Consider the following 19,971-nt stretch of genomic DNA (forward strand, 5'->3'; position numbering starts at 1 on the left):
GAGAGTTCGAGAGCGTGTGGGGGGTGACAGACTCCACGAGAGTAGTGGGTGACAGACGTTGCACGCTTTGGATTTCTCATTTTCTTTTGATTTCATGTTTTTAGTTCTAGGTTTTCAAGCTTTTCAAAGTATAGATTTTTTACGCTCTTGGAGTTTGATCGAGACTTACGGTGGTGAGCCTGGGAGTATCTCGGCATTGGTTTCACGGTAGAAATTTCTTGTACTTTTCATTTTACGTTTAATAAATTTCAATTTCTGATGATTCTTTTATTGCAATTTATGTTCTCTGCTTCCATTTGATTTTTCTTGATGTTTAATTGATTCTAGAGTTTACTTTCGTTGTAATTTTGTTTTATTGCATTTGATAGTTGGCCATTGTAGTATAGGTTGAATTTTTAGATTCTAAATTTTGATTTCAAGTTTTGATTTGAGTTTTGATTAGAATTCTAGATTTTACCTTGCTATATTGAATTTTATTTTCCATTGTCTTGATTTTTGTTGATTGAAATTAGCTTTATGTAATTGTAGTTCATAGTTTAGTATCTATCTTTGTTCTTTTAAATTTAGATTTCGATGTTTTAGATTTAGGTTCTGTTTACTTCTTTTCTTTAAATAGGTTTTGTTTTTAATTTGATTCTTTTCTTTTTAAATTTCAATTTCATTTCTTTGTCCCCACCTGTTTGATAGATAATAAGTAAAAATAAATACAAGACTTAACTATACACTGTAAACTTAATTGTACCGAGTCCTAGGATTGATATTTTGGTCATCCCTATACTACATTAGTAGGGACCAATTTTGTTCTGCTTTAGGCGACTAAAAAGCAGTTTAACACATAGCAATACTAATTTATGACTAAGCATTTTCATAAGACCGAGCACTAGATCTATGATTGAGTGCTTTACATGACCGAACGTTCTTTGGATTAGTAATAATAATATGAAACCGAATGCTTCATAAGTTAAGTGTCAGTGTAAGACCGAACACTTGTATGACTGAACACTCAGTTTATGACCGAGCATTCTTAAACATATTGTATATTCTAAATCCGAGAGGGAAAAGGCTCCCTTAACTTATTAAATAACAGATTAGAAAAAATAGATAACAAACAACATGATCATCATAAGACCGATAGGTCAAGACCGAATTGTTTAGGGGAGGACCGAATGGTCCTAATGACCTTCGATCACAAATTCCATAATTTCTCTAAGTTTAATACATTTACTCTAAGTTCCTAACCAATATCAACCAATTCATGCAACAACATACAATATTCCAACATACCAATTCAATCATCAAACATGCATTAAATCATGCATACAACCATACAAAGAATTCATAATTAAATCTTATAAGCTTCCCTTACCTCTAATTCCAGCTAGGCTTCTAAGGTTCTTTGGCAGCAACTACTTCTAAGGGTGTTCAAGATCCAAGGTCTGATTACAAGAAAATAGATTCGGAGAAAAGACTTAACAGCCACATGCAACCTTGAAGGGTGCGTGCATGTACGAAGACCAAGAAGCTTCAAAAGTCAGAAACACTTATCGGTTCAAAATGGAAATCTGATCGGTGCAAATTGAAGAGCTTGACGCCGAGAGTATTTAATCTGAAAGGAAAATGGTGATCAGAGGAAGAGGATGATCAGAAATCTAGAAAAAAAGTTCTAAGGTTTTAGAGAGAAGGAGGAGAAATGGAGTTTCTGAAGTTTTGGAGAAGAAGATCGCATGCAGAGAAATAAATGTCAAATTTAAAATCCCAACTTTTATAACTCCTCCAAAACCGAGCGGTCGAATCTCAAGCCGCCACCTGTTTTCCGCTTTCTGAGTCCTGCACTTCATGCACTGCCACGTGGAATCCATTATCTGCACATTCCCACCTTCCTTGCTGCCACACGATTCTCGAAGGAAGAGATTTTAATGAAGAAGGACATCTTGTCTCCCACTACCATGGGAAATCTGGAAGGGTGTGACATTTGTCCTCCACTAAAAAAAATAAATTAATGAGGTGTGACAATCTATTTAAAGCTTTATTTTAAAAAGTTATTGATAATTAAAATTGAATAAACTTTATTTTAAAAAGTTATTGATAATTAAAATTGAATAAACTTTAGAAATTACTGATTAAAAATAACATTATATAATTATATAAATTGTTTGTGAGAGACCTAAAATATAATCATATATATTTGCAAATGTTTATTTATAACAAATTTGACAACTTGGAATGAAGTATCAGGCACATATGAAATATTTGTTAATCTGGATTACTATATATCATATATCATAAATGAAAATGACTTAGCATTAAAATGCTAGTTTTATAAACGTTGTTTTTTTTTTAAATATTAAAATAATCCTTGTAAATCTAACAAAATGCTAAAGAAATCATAGGATCACTCACAATCACTCATAGAAATATACATGGCTGATGATTATTTTTTTTAAAGAAAATATATATATCGATTGAGAAAGTAAAAATTATTATTTGAATATTATTCTAATAATAAGTGTTCCATCTCAAAATTATGACACATGGTTTCTTGTATATCATTAAAAATTACTTGTTTGCAGTAATTCTAAATACTTCCATCACTATTTTTATAAAAAAAGAGAGAGAGAGAAAGTATAAACACGAAGTGAAGACCAGATATGATTTTCTATTTTTTTTTAAAGGCAGAGAAAATAAATTAGGACATTTTTATATTTTGTCATATCACTTATTAAGTTTTTTAAATGATAAAAAATAAATTTATTGTTTCTTCTGATTTATCCGTTATTTGTTCTATTTTGGAAAAAAAAATATGAATGTATTATTTTTACTAGTTTCTCACTTGTTTTGTCTCATATTTTTTTTAAGAAGAACTGGTAACTTTTTTAAGAAGAAATATTAGTTAATATTTTAGTACATAAAGTTTTATTATTTGTCATACAATTTTTTTTTAATCTGAAGAGAATTTTGAAATAATTATATCTTTTATTTAAGTTCTTACATTATTATTAGATCAATTCTGGTAATTTTACTTTTTAAAATACTTTTGTATAAAAATTCTCTTTAGGAATATAAAATGAAATCTTAAACTATTAACCAAAACATTCAACTATAATTTATTGACTTATGCTATTTTGTTATGCATAAGTATAATTCTCATAGACTACTTGTTTATTTGTTTGAAGTACAAACTTTATGAGCTATCATATACATATACATATAATGTATTGAAAACACTATAATTATAATTATTTAATTATTTGGGTATAAGAATAGAGTATCCTAAATATTCTATAACTTCTTTCTCTTTTTCTTTTAAAAAAGACGTATTTAGAATTAAAGAATCATTGGTATACAAAACCCTATATTTATTTGATATATGTTTTTTAATGAAATTAATCTATTAAATGTAGGGTTAAATATGTTTTTCATCCCTTAAGTATTACACGATTTTGGTTTTAGTCCCTACTCAAAACTTTGATAGCTTTTAGTCCTCTTAGTATTAAAACATGCAATGTTAGTCCTTAAAAATAAACGACGTTATCTTTTAGTTGACGTGGCAAACTGCCACACCACATCTTCTGCCACCTAGTGTCTTGACCATCTGCACTTTGGCACCGCACCCACTTTCCAGATCTCGACCACTTCAACTATGATGAAGACCATGACGACTGGCGATTTCTCCGGCTTCGACTCCTCCATCGACGAGACATTCCAGGAGCCTGGGGCGGTCGACGACAGGGACGTCGTTGTTTTGAAGGAGCCCAACTGAATTGACAGGGTTATTTGTCAATTAGAAAATTTGGGTTTTCTGAGAGGATCCGATGGGTTGATTTGGGTTTTCTGAGTGCTAATTATAGTCTTAATATAATGGTTCCTCTTGGGGGTACTCCCTTCTTCTTTAGGTTCCTGCCGTGATATTTGATTTCTCTCGTAAACTTTGGAAGATAGATACTGGCAGAAGAAACAATGGTTAGTTGTTTCGTTGCAAATGTCTTCTACGGGTTCATGGGCCATTTTAGATTATTTCCTTTGTGAATCCACTTCCATTTCCTATCATTACGCGTTACAATTGCCGAAGGAATTTCTATAGAAAATAAATACGCTCCCAGCATCAGTCATTTGAGAAGGACGTCAAAAAGGTTGAGATTTTTCAAGTGACATATAGTAATTTCTAGTGAAAAAGTATTGCCAAAAAAATTTCGTAGAATGAAAGAATGGTGCCTAGAGTTTTACAGTGCCCAAATGTCTTAACCTAATGAGACTGACAAAATCTTAATACTGAACGATTTGAATAAACATAGAAGTTATCCTGTGTACTTGAGGACATAGAAGTCCATGGGTTGGCCGTCGATGACCGGTCGGATGACGAAATCAAAGTGCTCCGGCAGCGGCAAGGGTGGGAGTGGACAAGCGTTTCGTCAAGTTCAAGGAACACGGTTTTACGGACGGAGAGGGACGGAGGGAGGAGCAGTGTGGCGGTGGCATCGTCGAAAACCAGGTTGCGGCGAATGGCATCGAGTTGTTCTTCGTGTTCTTCTGTTGTTATCTTTTTGAGGATCTTGTAAAAGGTTGCTTTTTTCTTGTGGTTGGTGTTGATGCTAGCGATTTTTCAGAAGAGTTTTGTAATACGGCGGCGGATGGAAGCCAGGGCAGCAGAGGATGCCGCCACCGCATTTTTTATGGGAGTTTTTCGGTGCCAACGACGACTGTTGTCGTTAGAAGGTCCTTAATGGACTTCAGTGGTCCTCTCTTCACCTTTTGATACCATTTTTGGAATTTTTTTGGAAATCAGAGAAAGAGAAAGAAACACAGAGAATGGTGGAGATGAAGTGAAGATGCAGGAGATAAGGAAATGTCGACGTTTGAATGGTGTTGACTTTCTCTTTGAAGAGAAACTGGTCCACTAAATACAGAAAGAAGCATGGCAAGGGACGTGGCAGGACACGTAGGTTTGCCGTTAAAAAAGATTTAACGCCATTCAATTTTAAGGATTAATAACAATAGTTTTGAAACTATGAGGACTAAAAGCCATCAAAGTTTCGAATAGGGACTAAAACCAAAATCGTGTCATACTTAAGGGACGAAAGACATATTTAACCCTTAAATGTATATAAGTATTTTGATAGTTAAATTTACACATCAAATTTCAAATCTATTAATAAGTTAAATTAAGTAAAATCGAGATAGATATAACTAAAAAATTTACAATTTCTTATTAAGAAAACAATATAATATATTTATGTGATGCAAACATGGTTTCATTTAAATAAGTTAAAAGTGATGTATTTTCTTGTATTCAAAATATATTCTATTTTGAAATGAGGAACTCTATCACGGTTTTATTTTTAAAAAACATATTTATAAATGATAGAAGAAAAAAATATTTAAATTACTTTAAATATAGACTCCTAAATAATTAAATGATTGAGTATCATATTACCATTACCATGTACATTAAATTGGAGAACCCAAAAGTAAACTAACCATTTTTCACATTACTAGTTAAAGGAAAATGATATATGAACAACACTTTCAAACAACATTTAGACATGTCATAAGTGTCCAGATTTCATTCGTCCACGTGGTAAAGAGAGAGAAAGTTATAGATTTTTGAAAATAAACTGAGATGTTGACGTGTGGCAGAGAGAGAAATGGGAAAATGATTTTGAAATTTGAATTTGATAACCATTGCACAGACCCCATCCCGTATTCATTTCGCAAACCGGCGTCTCTTGTCCATTTCGAAAACCTGCTGACGCCTTGCCGCCGCTGGCCACCGATGACCACCGCTGCCGCCTTGTCGCCGCCGGAGACCCGCCGCACGTCCGCCATCTTCCATCGACCAAGAATCGCGTTTCCATTTGGTAGCGGTAGAACCCTAAAAGCGCTTTGGAGAACCACCCACCACCCGCCTCTAACGATCTCGTGCCCACCGGTGACCATAGTCGCCGCACTGCCACCACCGGAGACCCGTCTCCCGTCCGTTGTCTTCCATCCACCCATTCCATTTGCTGGACGGCTGAACCCTAAAGCCAAAGCCAAGTGAGTCTTCACTTTTTTCCTCAGGTAGATGATGAATAATCTCGTACCATACATGCATTGTAGAGTTGAATGGAATAAATGTTGTTGTGGAAATAGAAGAGGCAACTCGTAGAAAGTCTGACCATTCTAGGCATAAGTTGTAACATAGTTGCTTCTTGTGACAAAATGACAAATCCCCGTTTACGAAATAATCTAATTTGTAAAATTAATAGTTCCTCGTTTAAAAAATAAGGAATAATAAAAAAATGAGGAATTAAAGTGTTCTATGGAACTCACACCGATTATTTGATAACATGATGTGCATATAGGCTACATGATTTGTTTTGAACGATTTCCATATGGTTACAGGAGCACTTAGTTTGCCGGCTATACTCTGTAATTGAAATCCATTCTTAGAATTTAAGTTTTCATCTGTTTGATTTAAATCATCACAACTTAGTTTTACTTTTAAGATCAATTCTTGGCACCTATAATTTGCATGACAAAATTATTAAGAACCATGAAAAACAATTATCTGAAGTAATAAAACAACTTTAAAATAATCTTCATCCTTAAATTCTTAGATAATCACTATCTTGGTTTTTGGTATGAGAAAAAAAGGCTTTGGGCCAAGAGATAAGAAATGTTAGTGATGGTGGGAAATTGTCTTTACGATCGTATCTAAGGGACTCTACAAAATTGTAATTTCGAAGAGGAAGGAAACCAAGAGATAAGAGTCAAAGTTATTTTGTTTAAGATCGGTAGGTTATGTAGATGAAGTAAATCCTAACATACAAAGTTAAAAAATCTGGGGTCTTTCATTCCTATGTTCTTCACCTAGAAAGGGCTATTAGGTTCCATTTTTTTGGTTGAAGTACAGGTCCTCTCTTTCTGGACATGTGATTTTTGACCATTTTTCTCACCTTCATGAATTATATTTAAGAGTTAATTCATATTATTTGTGCAGATGCTAATTTTAAGTTATCTTTATACATTTTCTTGTAAATTACATTCATGGAAGAATGATCAAATTTATGTGTATTTATATAGCTTCGGAGTAAAGCTTATGGCACCTGAATTGCTTCTTCAAAGTGAAGCCATTAATGTCACTTTCCTTGCCCAATGTTTGGGCCTCCACACTCATCTTTATTCTTGTTGTACTTCCTCATTCTTTACGAAAATTCTCACCTTTTATTTCAAAAGTTCTTCTTGTGAAAAGACTATTTACATGACAAATATATATTTTTCATTGAAATGTCCATCATATGTGTGTGTTTCTTCCATCATAAGTTGATTGCTGTATGTGAAAGGGAAGGAGAGAGATTAATGATGTGTTCAGTTTGATTAAGATGTTAATTTTAACCGTAGGGGGTTTAATATATAACAATGCACTGGCATATTTTGTTGGGGTTTGGAAATGGGTGGCTTATAATTTTAAAATGTGTTTAATTTGTATGAGCAATTATTATTTAGTCTTCTATTGAGAAAGAACAACTGAAGATTTTCCCTTTTTGCTAACAAAGGTTAGTATGTATATATTTGGTTTCATCCGAAGATATCCCCTATATTTTTTATTTTTTCATCCTATTGTTGGTGTTCGGCATAATTTTAAGTGCACATGTATTATAAATAAAAATTAGAAAATGTTTAAAATAGGAGACACATATTTGAATTCTAAATGATTGTAATTTATTTTGTAATGTATATTCTTGATTGATATTTTTTGTTTGAAAGTGAATGTTATAGCACTAATAGTAGTAAACTTGTATGGAAAAAACTTGTGTTTGGTACATCTTTTAAGATGAGGGGAAATGAGTGAAATGAGTTATTCGAAAAAGGATGTTATCTTTGCTCCGTGGTAGGGAAAGTTTCCTGGGACCTTTATGTGTGCCTTTTGGCTTTGATGGTATCTTTTTGGTTTTAATACAAAATATTTATTACCCATTTTCGAGTTATGGGATCTTATTTTGGCAGGCATGATTTTTTTTAATACCTTCTTTAATCAATCATTCATGGTTAATACGAAGTTTCTACGTGTTGTGGTTGTTATCATTGTAATGAATCATAAGATATTTAGTACTGATTTTTATTTTCATTGCATTAAAGTTATGTTCTCTGAATTATCCTGTGACATTTTCGTTTTGCTGTTCCTGCAGATATTGCAATTTCTATTAAACTAGTTTTGTCCTACTTTCTTAGTAATATTTAGAATAATATTTTTTTTTGTTTCTAACACATCCTTTATTATTTTTGCCCCTTGAGAGTTTATTTTATTCAAGCAAATATGAAATCTCTATCAATCCCATCCTTATTTCATCGTTAACATAAAAAGGTCATCTGATATGACACCATTTCACCTCAAAATGGTGCATTTTTTATTTGGTTAAAAAGATATATGGAAAAATGGATGGAGAGATGAAAACATTTGGGAATTTGAAGTTTGACATTAAATTGATAAAATTAATCTTTAAGGAATGATGTTGTTTTAAGTATTCTCTCTTATAGGAGTTGGATATAGGAGTTGGTGTTGTGTTGTTATTGCAAAGTGTAAACCACCTTCAACTTTTAATAATAACCTCTATCGAACATGCACCACGTTAATATAGCTATTGTTTTAAAATGTTATACATGTATTTATGCACAGGTTGTTGTATTCAGTCCTAATCGAAGAACTCACTATTTGAACATAATTGTCCGGAACGTTGTAAAGGTAATACCGTGTACACATGAACAAGTCCTTCTTTTTTGTTTTGCAAAGTATGTGGTGGACAATGAATATTATCTTATGTTAACCAATGTGTAGGTCTTCAAAGCTAACATAGGTCCTTCAACTGAGGAACTGCTTAATGCTTCCTCAAGACCTGAGATTCGACCCCATCCATCTAGCAAAGACCACAACAACAACAAAGATGTTGGTCCGTCTGAAAAGGCTTGTACTTCTGCCTCTAATAATGCATCCACAACCCCATGGAAGATTAATGGCCGTTTGATGAAAATTATGTTATGTTTCTATATCAATCATTAGTGACCATTATTATTAGTCATGTTTTGTAACGTACTGTAAGAAGTACTTTTAATGTATTAAGGTACAATATTTTGGGTCAATGCACACTATTCTATTGTATTGTGGTTTGCCTGATTCCAAAATGCAAACAAAGTAACAATTATTATGCACGTAAACAATCATCAAAATCGGTGCAGCCTCACTATCAATGGGTTTTAAATTCACCATCATTGATGGAAAAAAAAATTTAAATTCACCATCGTTGATAATACTTTTCATCCACCTTACCTTCCTTTTGTTATAGGATTTCGAATTGGATCCATCACAAATCCATGATCTCAAATAAACTGAGTACAAAACATTCATTCCATCGTACACCATTGATGCCAACAAAATAGACGACATACTACGGAAACTTGTGAAGCCCTCAAACCATGCAAAGTAACCAAGTATTGCAGTTTAAGGTGCAACAAGAGAATATTGACTACGAACACAAAGTTGCTATAATTTGTTATTATTTTTTGAGAACTTTATTTAAAATATCGTCATGTAAGTCTTTCAATATTATAATATATTATTATTATATTGTAATGTGTCGTTAGTGGACAAAATAAAGATTTCGAATTCCATTTATGATGAAGCACGTGACCAAAGATCCATATCTATTAGACCCCTTGGTGCTGGAAAACAATTGGTATCACAGGCTACATATGTGGGTACTTTAGTTTAGGTTTTTGTACAGGGAGGTAGACTCTGAAAATGATGGTAATCTAGGAGTGCCTAATTTGTCTTTCAACCTTTTTTCCCAATTCAAAGTAATTTGGAACCTATTTCCGAAAAATGTATGATGAAGCACGTGGCTTAAGATCCATATTTATTACAATCCTTGGTGCTGGAAAACAAGTGGTATCAGAGGCTAAATAAGTGGGTACTTCAGTTTAGGTTTTTCTATAGGGAGGTAGACTGTGAAAATGATGGTAATCTAGGACTGCCTAATTCATTTTCCAACCTTTTTTTCCAATTCAAAGTAATTTGGAACCTATTACCGAACAATGTATGATGAAGCACGTGGCTTAAGATCCATATTTATTACAATCCTTGGTGCTGGAAAACAAGTGGTACCAGAGGCTAAATAAGTGGTACTTAAGTTTAGGTTTTTGTATAGGGAGGTAGACTGTGAAAATGATGGTAATCTAGGCCTGCCTAATTCGTTTTCCAACCTTTTTTTCCAATTCAAAGTAATTTGGAACCTATTACCGAACAATGTAAGATGAAGCACGTGGCTTAAGATCCATATTTATTACAACACTTGGTGCTGGAAAACAAGTGGTACCATAGGCTAAATAATTGGGTACTTGCGTTTAGGTTTTTGTACAGGGAGGTAGATTGTGAAAATGATGGTAATCTAGGACTGCCTAATTTGTTTTTCAACCTTTTTTTCCAATTTAAAGTAATTTTGAACCTATTTTCGAACAATCTATGATGAAGCACGTGGCTTAAGATCCATATTTATTACAATCCTTGGTGCAAGAAAACAAGTGGTATCATAGGCTAAATAAGTGGGTACTTTAGTTTAGGTTTTTGTACACGGAGGTGGACTGTGAAAATGATAGTAATCTAGGAGTGCCTAATTCGTCTTTCAACCTTTTTTCCCAATTCAAAGTAATTTAGAACCTATTTTTGAACAATCTATGATGAAGCACGTGGCTTAAGATCCATATTTATTACAATCCTTGGTGCTGAAAAACAAGTGGTACCACAGACTACATATGTGGGTACTTTAGGTGAGATTTTTGTACAGAGAGGTTGACTGTGAAAATAATGGTAATTTAGGAATGCCTAATTCGTTTTTCAACCTATTTTTTCCATTACAAAGTCATGTCAATTCAATAATTTACAACATTACCAATTAAACGTATTCAGTTTCATATTTCTTTCTACTAAAATTTCATGAATCCTGACATCCAAATTTTGTGTCGACTGTAGTGCAAAGATTTACACTACTACAAAAAAGTGCATAGATAGCGCTTTTTTTCATCATAGATAGCGCTTTTTTTCATTAATAGATAGCACTTCTAAATAAAGCGCTATCTATTGATGGTTGACAATAGATAGCGCTTCTTTAAAGAAGCGCTATCTATTGTCATCCGCTAATTTGGTTCAAATTTAAAAAAAAATAATTAATTTTAAAATAAAATATAAAATATGGGTTCTATTATATACCAACCCACACTATATATTGGTTCTATTATATACAAAAAATATAAAATATTGACAAAAATATGACAAATGTCTCAAAAAGAATGTTCATTAATATGAATAAAAATTAATGATCCAATAATATTTCAAAATTTAATCATTAAGTCTAGACATGACATTGCTTTATAAGATAATATATACAATCATAACATATATATCCTATGAGTATTGTACATCACCATAACATAACCTATATACATGTACTAATTACATGCAAACACCAATTTTCCTTAACTTCAATGATCTGAGTTTCATGATAATGTTGGCATCTGCAACTAGAAAAATACTACAAGAAAGAAAAATAACGTAGAATTAGTTAATGAAATTTTACTACAAATTAACTATAAGAATAAAGATCACTTACATTAGTTGGAATTGTTCCTCCTTCACAGTATGTAATAATTTCCTTCATATATTGACACACATAATATCCACAATCATTGCCGTTGGGTTGTCTTGGGCACTAGAATTACAAAATTAAAAACACGTTTTTATATTTTGAACATAAAAAAGAACCAAAACTCTAGTATACTCCAAACAGATTTAGTGCATGATAATAAATAACTATATATCATATACAAGTTTAAACTCTTAATAATAAGTCATGCTTTCATAACAACCATATACTCCTCCAACCAGTTTCACAATAATACAAGTTATTTAACTAACCAATACCATGCAACAAAGAAATAAGTCTTCAATCATTCAAGAATACAAGTTATTCACCTAACCAGTACAATACAAGTAACCATAACGTGAACTAAAGGTCACATAAAGCCATTAGGCAATTTAATTATGACAATGAAGACTATACTTCACAAAACATACTAGAGTAATGTACCTTAATTGTTGTCCACTTGATATTGTTTGACTTAGACTTTGACACCATGTTTAATTTTTGAGCTCGATAGGTTTGTATAACCCTGGTGAATAAATTAAATTAAAGCATGTATAAGTAAAAATAATTCAACTAAAAGTATTCATATGTGTCAAATAAAGGAAGACAATACGAATATGCTTACATGTCAAACAAATTCTTCAAATCTTGTCTCATATTAATGTCTATCCCCACTGATCAAGATAATGAATTATGTCAAGTTTAAGATTGATTCCCAGCAATACCCAATGTTGGCTACAATTTGAAATGAATCAACAAAATTAGAATTTGTACATCTAACCTTGAAAATAATACATTGTTCATAAAGTTGTAAAATAAGGTATTACCCGGTATTAANAGGTGCAAGAACAAACTTATCAATCACCCCATTATCAAGAAAAAGAGTGACTATTTTTTGCATTCTGTCTTTCACTGACAACTCATGTGTTGTGATTTGGGGTGATAAAAAAAAGAATGCCTTATCATTTGACTTAACAAAATTTTGATATAGGTACCTTGTAAAGAAAAAGATAAGAATGTATTAGTAATATCATAAGGTGTCAATCTAATAATGAAGTTAATGATAAAAAGTACTATATGTTGTACCTGATATATATAGAAATTGTAGTTGCACCTAGCCATGCATAGTTTATAACTTCTTCAATAATTTCTGCACTAATGATTTCTTCATGATTAGTTATTCCAAATATGTTTTTTTCCATTTCTACTGGACAAAATGTCTGTGATGGATTTAGTTTCATGTATGAAGAGAGGTAATTGCACCATTCAGAAAGATTGGGATGAAACAGTTTTTGAGGAGTATGTTGAATGGTCATTTTTCCTTGACATTTCTTTTTAGGTGCGACACATTCATTTGAATTATTCATCTTTTTCTTTTTTGGTTGAGTAGAATCCTAAAATATCATCAATTAAACAAGTTAGGTAATAGATAAAATATGTTCATAAATATGAATTAATACAATTGTATAAACATACCTCATTACTAATCTGGATGAAATTCATTGGCCATGCCACAAATGTACCTATTGCTTGTCCTATTGTCATAATGTCATCATCATCAATTGGTATAGGCAAGGATACATTTGGCTCTAAAGCAATATCAATACTAACTTTGACATGACCCTTAGGTAAAGGTCTACCATGTAGTGTATCATCCTTAAAATTATGCAATTTTCCATGAGCAACCAAGCAAATTGATGGTGATAATGTAAACAATTTACAACTTGAGACCCCCTACAATAAAACATAATTTAAAGTAAGCAAATTAAAGTAATAATGAAATTAATGTAGATAAGTTAGTTATCTTGGGAAAACTAATTGATGACAATGTGCAACTCCCTTGGTCACTATTAATATTAACTTCTTCATTAGTATTTGGTGTGTCAATGTTTCGAAGCGAAATCATCTTTTCCATTCGTGTCATTCTTTCTGACATATCTTTCAATTGGGCAGTTAATTTATCATGCTCATGGTGCGTATGACGCTTTTTGGACGGGAAATAATCTTTATGACCGACTCCAAATCCCATTCCCCTAACACGACCTGGATACTCTGGGAGACATAAAGCTTGACTCAAAATGTTGGAGTGATCATTACTCATCTCTTCTGAATTCGTTTGTGACAATTGAACCTAAACAAGAACCAAATATATCACATTTATTCTCATTTCACACACATAAATTTAATTTGAAAACATATTACTTACACATTTCTCCCAAACTTGCTGAGTTTCTTTGTTTTCAATTACACCGCTTTTATTCACCCGACCATGCTTCCACAATTCTTGACGAGGAATATTATTAACATTTGATCCCAATTCCTTTATCTAATTATTGTGAAAAAAAAAATCAAATTAGTTAAAAGAATTCAATAAATGTAAATAATCTACATCAATTAAAAATAATCTACATCAATCAAAAGGATTATGTTGATGTTAACCATATCATTTTATAAAGAAAAAACTGTAACTATATGCGAAATAATAACTAATAATAATATATCTAAAAGAAAATGTTGTAATAACTTTAACATAAAAGAAATTGAAGCTTACATAAATAAATAAAAAATGCTATAAGGCCAACACCATCCTGGACGAAGTCTAAGCTCAAACATGTTTTATTATAAGACCAACACCATCCTGGACAATTTGTATTCGGATAACATGTTTTATTATAAGATGTTTTCAAAAATAATTACCATTTAAAAAAATTCTATCAAACATACTAAGAAGCTTACAGTGATTATTCACAGGTGTAGTTTTCAATTACCATTCATTTTTTTTCTTTATATATATATATATTAGTCTACTAAATTAGTTTCTTCAAGTCATTATTCTCAAGCACAAGTTAATCAAACTATAAACAATGAACTTATAGCTTTTACTCACTCTTTATAAACATAATTAACAATTAAAAAAAATAACATGTTTCTAATCACTACCAATTCAAAACATTTAAGTATACACGCTCGGTTAAAGCAAAAAATAAAAACAAAAATTAAAAACCCGAAGCCAAATGTTGTGTATGTATACACTAAATATTGAGACCAAGAAAGATTCATTTATGCGTCTTAGTTAAATCTAAGAATATACTTAAGTTTATTAAATTTTCAATGAAACATAATAAAGAGCGGGGGCTTTTTCCTTATCTTGTTTAGAAATGTTCTTAATATAATCAACAAGCAAAATGTGATTATAAAATGCCATATAGTTATCTGGTTCCTATCATTCTAACAACGTAGTATAAACTTTATGATACAAAATAATCACACAATATGACTTATTTGAACAACCCGAAAGATTCAATCCCATAATTATTTTACAACAAAAGTATATACATTTCAGTATTCAAGAAAGCTAATCACTCAGTCAATCACCAAATAATCACTCTATTTCTTTACTTTCTTCTCAGCAGATAACAATGCACAGAATCCTCACAGTTGTATAATGCCAAAAACCGTGACTCTAATGTTGTAACTCTTACCATTTATATGAATCACTACACTAGTGCTGAAAGAAAAATGCTACGGTGCCAGACTATTAATAACCTTGCCTAATCTACCATTGTCTTACATCAGATGTGGACCAGGCCTTTTTAAAAAGTAGATCAGGCCTAGATTAGCAGTAGGTCAGGCCTGGATTCAAACATAAGAAAGCATCAACATAAACCTCAAAGGAAGGGATCAAAGCAAGAATCACTAGCAGTAGCCACCCCACTCAAATACATAATCTGAAATGATAAACAGACTTACCATATCTTGTTCTATGCGGGCATACCCCTTACGAGAGCCCCTATAAGGGTACTTAGAGCCTGATGCTCTTTCCTTATTTTGTATGCTTTTTTCCTAAAAAGAAATATAGTAAACAAACCATATGCTGAAGAATTAAGAGATAAATATATTATATATAGATAACATGCATTACCTTGAAAGTTTTATCCATACGTTTTGCAATAAACTTTCTCCAAATGTCCTCACTAATAATGGAAGATTAATCCGCAGGAGGTTGATTAGGAGGATTCTCTAAATAATCTCCATTGTCATCCTTTAGATATTTATGGGCCAAGTAAGTCCTAAAACTCCTAAGCAACAACCCAGCCTTCCTCAATACAAACATCTTGTGACATTTATCTACATTGAAAGTTAGCTGTCCAAAAAAATACTTAGAAAAAAACTGTTTGGAAATCATAACACATACATTTAAAAGAAGTAGTAAACATTACTTGTATATTATTCCAAATGAGCTCTTTATAGGCATCCAAACTTGAATCTTTCCAATCATCATAAGTTATAGGCACATTTGCTCGAACAATGGATCCAAGATAACTAATGAAGTTTGAGCCACCGGGTTCAATGGGTTGACCTTTTACATTCCATGAAACCTAATATTATGAATAAGTACATATTGAATAATAATTAGTAAAGTACATATCTAATATACCAAAAAATATACAATGTCCATTACCGCAAATTTTTTTCCCTCACTTCTAGCTTTAATGATCTTCTTCATCATCANTATACCTTTCTTCCCTTTAGCTTGGTTGGGAGAAGGAATATCATCTTCAATAGGAGTTGTCATTTACCTGTAATAAAAGTGATTCAGATAAAAAAAAAGGATAACATTAGTAAAAAGGGATAAACATAAGAATAATAATTTAACCTTTTCTTCTTTGATTTGAAGTTTAAAGACTTAGGTTTCTTATGGACACAAAATGATGGATTTATCCAAATTCCTTCNTCATGATCATCTCTCCTATACAAGATATCATCTGTTATTGGATCATCATCATATGATATTTGATACAAAGGATCATCTTCAATATTTGTATATTCATCCTCTATATCATCATTGGAAGGNTCGTTTATTTTATTGGTCAACAACACAATTGACCAATTGACATCAACCAGATCAGTGACATAAAAAATTTGTTGAGCTTGTGATGCTAAAATAAATGGCTCATCTTTGTACCCCACTTTATTAAAACTCACTTGCATAAATCTTGTTTCATCTTGTCGAACTCCATTATTGTTATCAACCCACTTGCAACCAAATATGGGTACCCGAAATGTGATGTAATCCAACTCCCATATATGTTCAATTACCCCAAAGTATGACATATTTGCATATATAGGACTTCTATCTTTAGCACTTGAAATGTTCATTGATTCAGCCACCAAAGTTACACCACTATTTTGCACAGTACTTTGATCATCTCGNTCTTTAGTGTAAAATGTGCACCCATTAATCATATAACCAGTGTAAGCGAAGACTTGAAAACTTGGATCGTTGGCTAACCATCTCAATCTGTCAGAAATTGAAGAGGATTTCACATTTAACTCTGCAAAAATATGACTTTTTAGCCATTGTATAAAAGTTGCATTATGTTCTCTACTTACCCAATGGTCAGTCCTAGTTGGATTTAATTTTGTAATCAAGTCTTTGTGTATGTCAACATATGGCTCAACTTCATCGTCATTATGTAGGATATACAATTGAGCNTGCTCCCAATCTTTCCTGCTTATGGTCACTATGGTATTTCCAGAAATTCCTTCTCTTGTGGTACTGGCTAAGCGTTGAGAATTTGGAAGTCCTATTGATTCAACATTAGAGAGGTAATCAGTACAAAATTCAATAGCTTCTTCAAGTATATATCGTTCCACTATACATCCTTCTGGTNGACTTCTATTTTTCACATAGCCCTTTAATATCTTCATATACCGCTCCATTGGATACATCCATCTCATATAAGGTGGTCCACAATATTGTGTCTCCTTAACTAAGTGAATTGTAACATGAACCATTATGTCAAAGAAAGAAGGTGGAAAATACATTTCAAGCTCACACAAAGTTACAATAATTTCTCTTTCTAGTGCTTGCAATTTTCCAATGTCAATCACTTTGTTACATATGGCTCTAAAGAAATAACATAGTTTAGTTATGGTCCATCTTACCTTTTTAGGCAAAATGGAAAGTATACCTATCAGTAACAAATGTTCCATCACAATATGACAGTCATGAGACTTTAAACCTATTAGCTTTAGATCTTTTATAGATACTAAGTTCCTAATGTTTGACGAATACCCCTCTGGAACTTTAACTCCTTGTAGAAACTTACAAAACACAATTTTTTCCTTCCTAGATAGAGTATAAGCTGCTGGAGGTAGATATTGACGTTTACCTTTCTTTATTGGTGCCAATTTTGTTCGAATTCCCATTTGAACTAAGTCCAACCTTGCTTTGATGCCATCCTTAGACTTTCCAGGAACATTGAACAACGTACCTATGACACTATCAAATACATTTTTTTCGAAATGCATCACATCAAGAAAATGTCTAACATACAAGGACTTCCAATATGGAAAATCAAAAAATATTGACTTTTTCTTCCAGCCACTTGTAACTACATCTCTTGCAAAAGGCTTACCAAATTTGTTGTTTATATCTTTTACTTTTTCAAAAACTTTATCACCATACAACAATTTTGGAGCTCTACGTTCTTCTGTCCTCCCATTAAATGCTTTTCTCCATCCTCGATAATAGTGCTTTGAAGGTAAGAATCTACGATGCCCAAGAAATACATTTTTCCTACCATGTTCCAATCGCAACCAATCTGTATTATCTTCACATATAGGACATGCACACTTCCCTCTGATACTATAACCAGATAGATTACCATATGCTGGAAAATCATTAATTGTGCCAAACAACATTGCCCTTAGCAGGAAACTTTTCTTCTGTATACCCATCATACACCTCTACACCTTCATTCCACATATCCTTCAAGTCTTCAATAAGAGGTGCCAAGTATATGTCTATGTCATTCCCTGGTTGTTTTGGACCTAGAATTAACATGGATAACATCATGAACTTCCTTTTCATGCATAACCATGGAGGTAGGTTATATATAATCATAACCACAGGCCAAGTGCTATGCGAGTTGCTTTGCATACCATGCGGATTTATTCCATCAGTAGACAAAGCAAGACGTAGGTTTTGTGGTTCTTTCCCAAAATTAGGGTAATCATGGTCAACTTTTGCCCATTGAGGAGAATCTGCAGGGTGTCGAAGCTTTCCATCACGTATTCTTTCATCCACATGCCATCTTAAGTTCTTTGCATCTTGTTCATTACGATACATGCGCCTAAATCTTGGTATTATAGGAAAATACCATACCACTTTNCTCGNCACTAAATTTTTCTTATAGCGCAATGTCATACATTTAGGACATTTATCCAATGGGGCATGTTCCTTTCGAAAAAGAACGCAATCATTTGGACAAGCATGAATCTTCTCATAGCTCATCCCAATAAAGCTTAACATTTTTCTAGCGTCATACATTCAACTAGGAAGCACATTATCTCGTGGTAGCATATCTTTTATAAGAGATAGTAATTCAGTAAAGCTAGTATNAGACCATCCATGACGTGCTTTCAAATTGAATAATTTCAACACTGCTGATAGTCTTGTGAAACTAGTACAACCATTATACAATGGTGTATTTGCATCCGTTGTCAACCTATCAAACATTTGAGGACAATCTCGCATATCCTCTTCGATAACATTTACAATATCCTCAACTTCATCTAACTTATATGTTGTGTCAGTCTCTTTCGGTGTATAACTTGTAGTATGATGAAAATCATTATTTATATGATTTTTTCTATTTTCACCATGTTTGATCCATCATGAATAACTTTTATCAATTCCATTGCATATTAAATGCTCTTCTAACTCATCTGCGTTCACTACCTTTAAATGACAACACTGCAAGCAAGGACAAATGATTCTACTAAGGGTTTTTGCATGCTCAACTGCAAATCTACGAAACTCTTTCACTCCATCCTCATATTCTTTTGATAATCGAATAGCAAACATCCATTTTCGGTCCATATTTTATCAATCTATCAAGATTAGTCAATATAGTATTAGCAATTTAATTATTCAGCGCATTCATTCATCACTACATTACCATTCACACAACAATTATTTGCATTTGCACCTTATGGTTACAATTGTTAAAAGAATTCAATGTTAAAATTACATGAACTTGATTCTTGTAATCTAACTTAAACAATTAAACTAAACATAACATTGTTATCNAACAACCATNCTAGTAGCTAAATAAAACTATTAATAATAACAATATAACATTCAATTCACACAAACATTGCTCATATAACATTCNATTATGGTGATATCTAACATTTGATTATGGTGATATTTGGATCCATTACAAATTATATTTTACAACCTTCTTTTATTTGAGTTATTTGGATCCAACTCTATAAAATTAATTTGTAA

The 19,971-nt window shown here is 32.3% G+C and overlaps 2 protein-coding genes across 5 annotated transcripts; both read right to left on the reverse strand.

Annotated features, from left to right (window-relative positions):
* Nucleotides 1–12,405: 12,405 nt before the first annotated feature.
* LOC106770334 lies at nucleotides 12,406–13,960 on the reverse strand. The gene is made up of 4 exons (XM_022785547.1): nucleotides 13,879–13,960; nucleotides 13,149–13,803; nucleotides 12,759–13,066; nucleotides 12,406–12,667 (listed from the first exon to the last, which is right to left on the reverse strand). Exons 2-4 carry the CDS (start codon nucleotides 13,215–13,217, stop codon nucleotides 12,496–12,498), a joined length of 549 nt encoding a protein of 182 aa, XP_022641268.1. The 5' UTR covers nucleotides 13,218–13,803; nucleotides 13,879–13,960; the 3' UTR covers nucleotides 12,406–12,495.
* Nucleotides 13,949–17,537, reverse strand: LOC106770335. Of its 4 annotated transcripts, none has more exons than XM_022785545.1 (4): nucleotides 16,135–17,537; nucleotides 15,595–16,051; nucleotides 15,423–15,515; nucleotides 13,949–13,998 (listed from the first exon to the last, which is right to left on the reverse strand). In XM_022785545.1, exon 1 carries the CDS (start codon nucleotides 17,499–17,501, stop codon nucleotides 16,269–16,271), a length of 1,233 nt encoding a protein of 410 aa, XP_022641266.1. In that variant the 5' UTR covers nucleotides 17,502–17,537; the 3' UTR covers nucleotides 13,949–13,998; nucleotides 15,423–15,515; nucleotides 15,595–16,051; nucleotides 16,135–16,268. The 4 variants fall into 4 exon arrangements, with proteins under 4 accessions (XP_022641266.1, XP_022641267.1, XP_022641265.1 ...); XM_022785546.1 differs by lacking the exon at nucleotides 13,949–13,998 and having other exon boundaries at nucleotides 15,142–15,515; nucleotides 15,595–15,816; nucleotides 15,893–16,051; XM_022785544.1 differs by lacking the exon at nucleotides 13,949–13,998 and adding an exon at nucleotides 15,142–15,305.
* Between the last annotated feature and the right edge of the window lie 2,434 nt (nucleotides 17,538–19,971).

The sequence above is a fragment of the Vigna radiata genome, chromosome 8 (assembly GCF_000741045.1).
Source record: "Vigna radiata var. radiata cultivar VC1973A chromosome 8, Vradiata_ver6, whole genome shotgun sequence".
Lineage (NCBI taxonomy): Eukaryota > Viridiplantae > Streptophyta > Magnoliopsida > Fabales > Fabaceae > Vigna > Vigna radiata.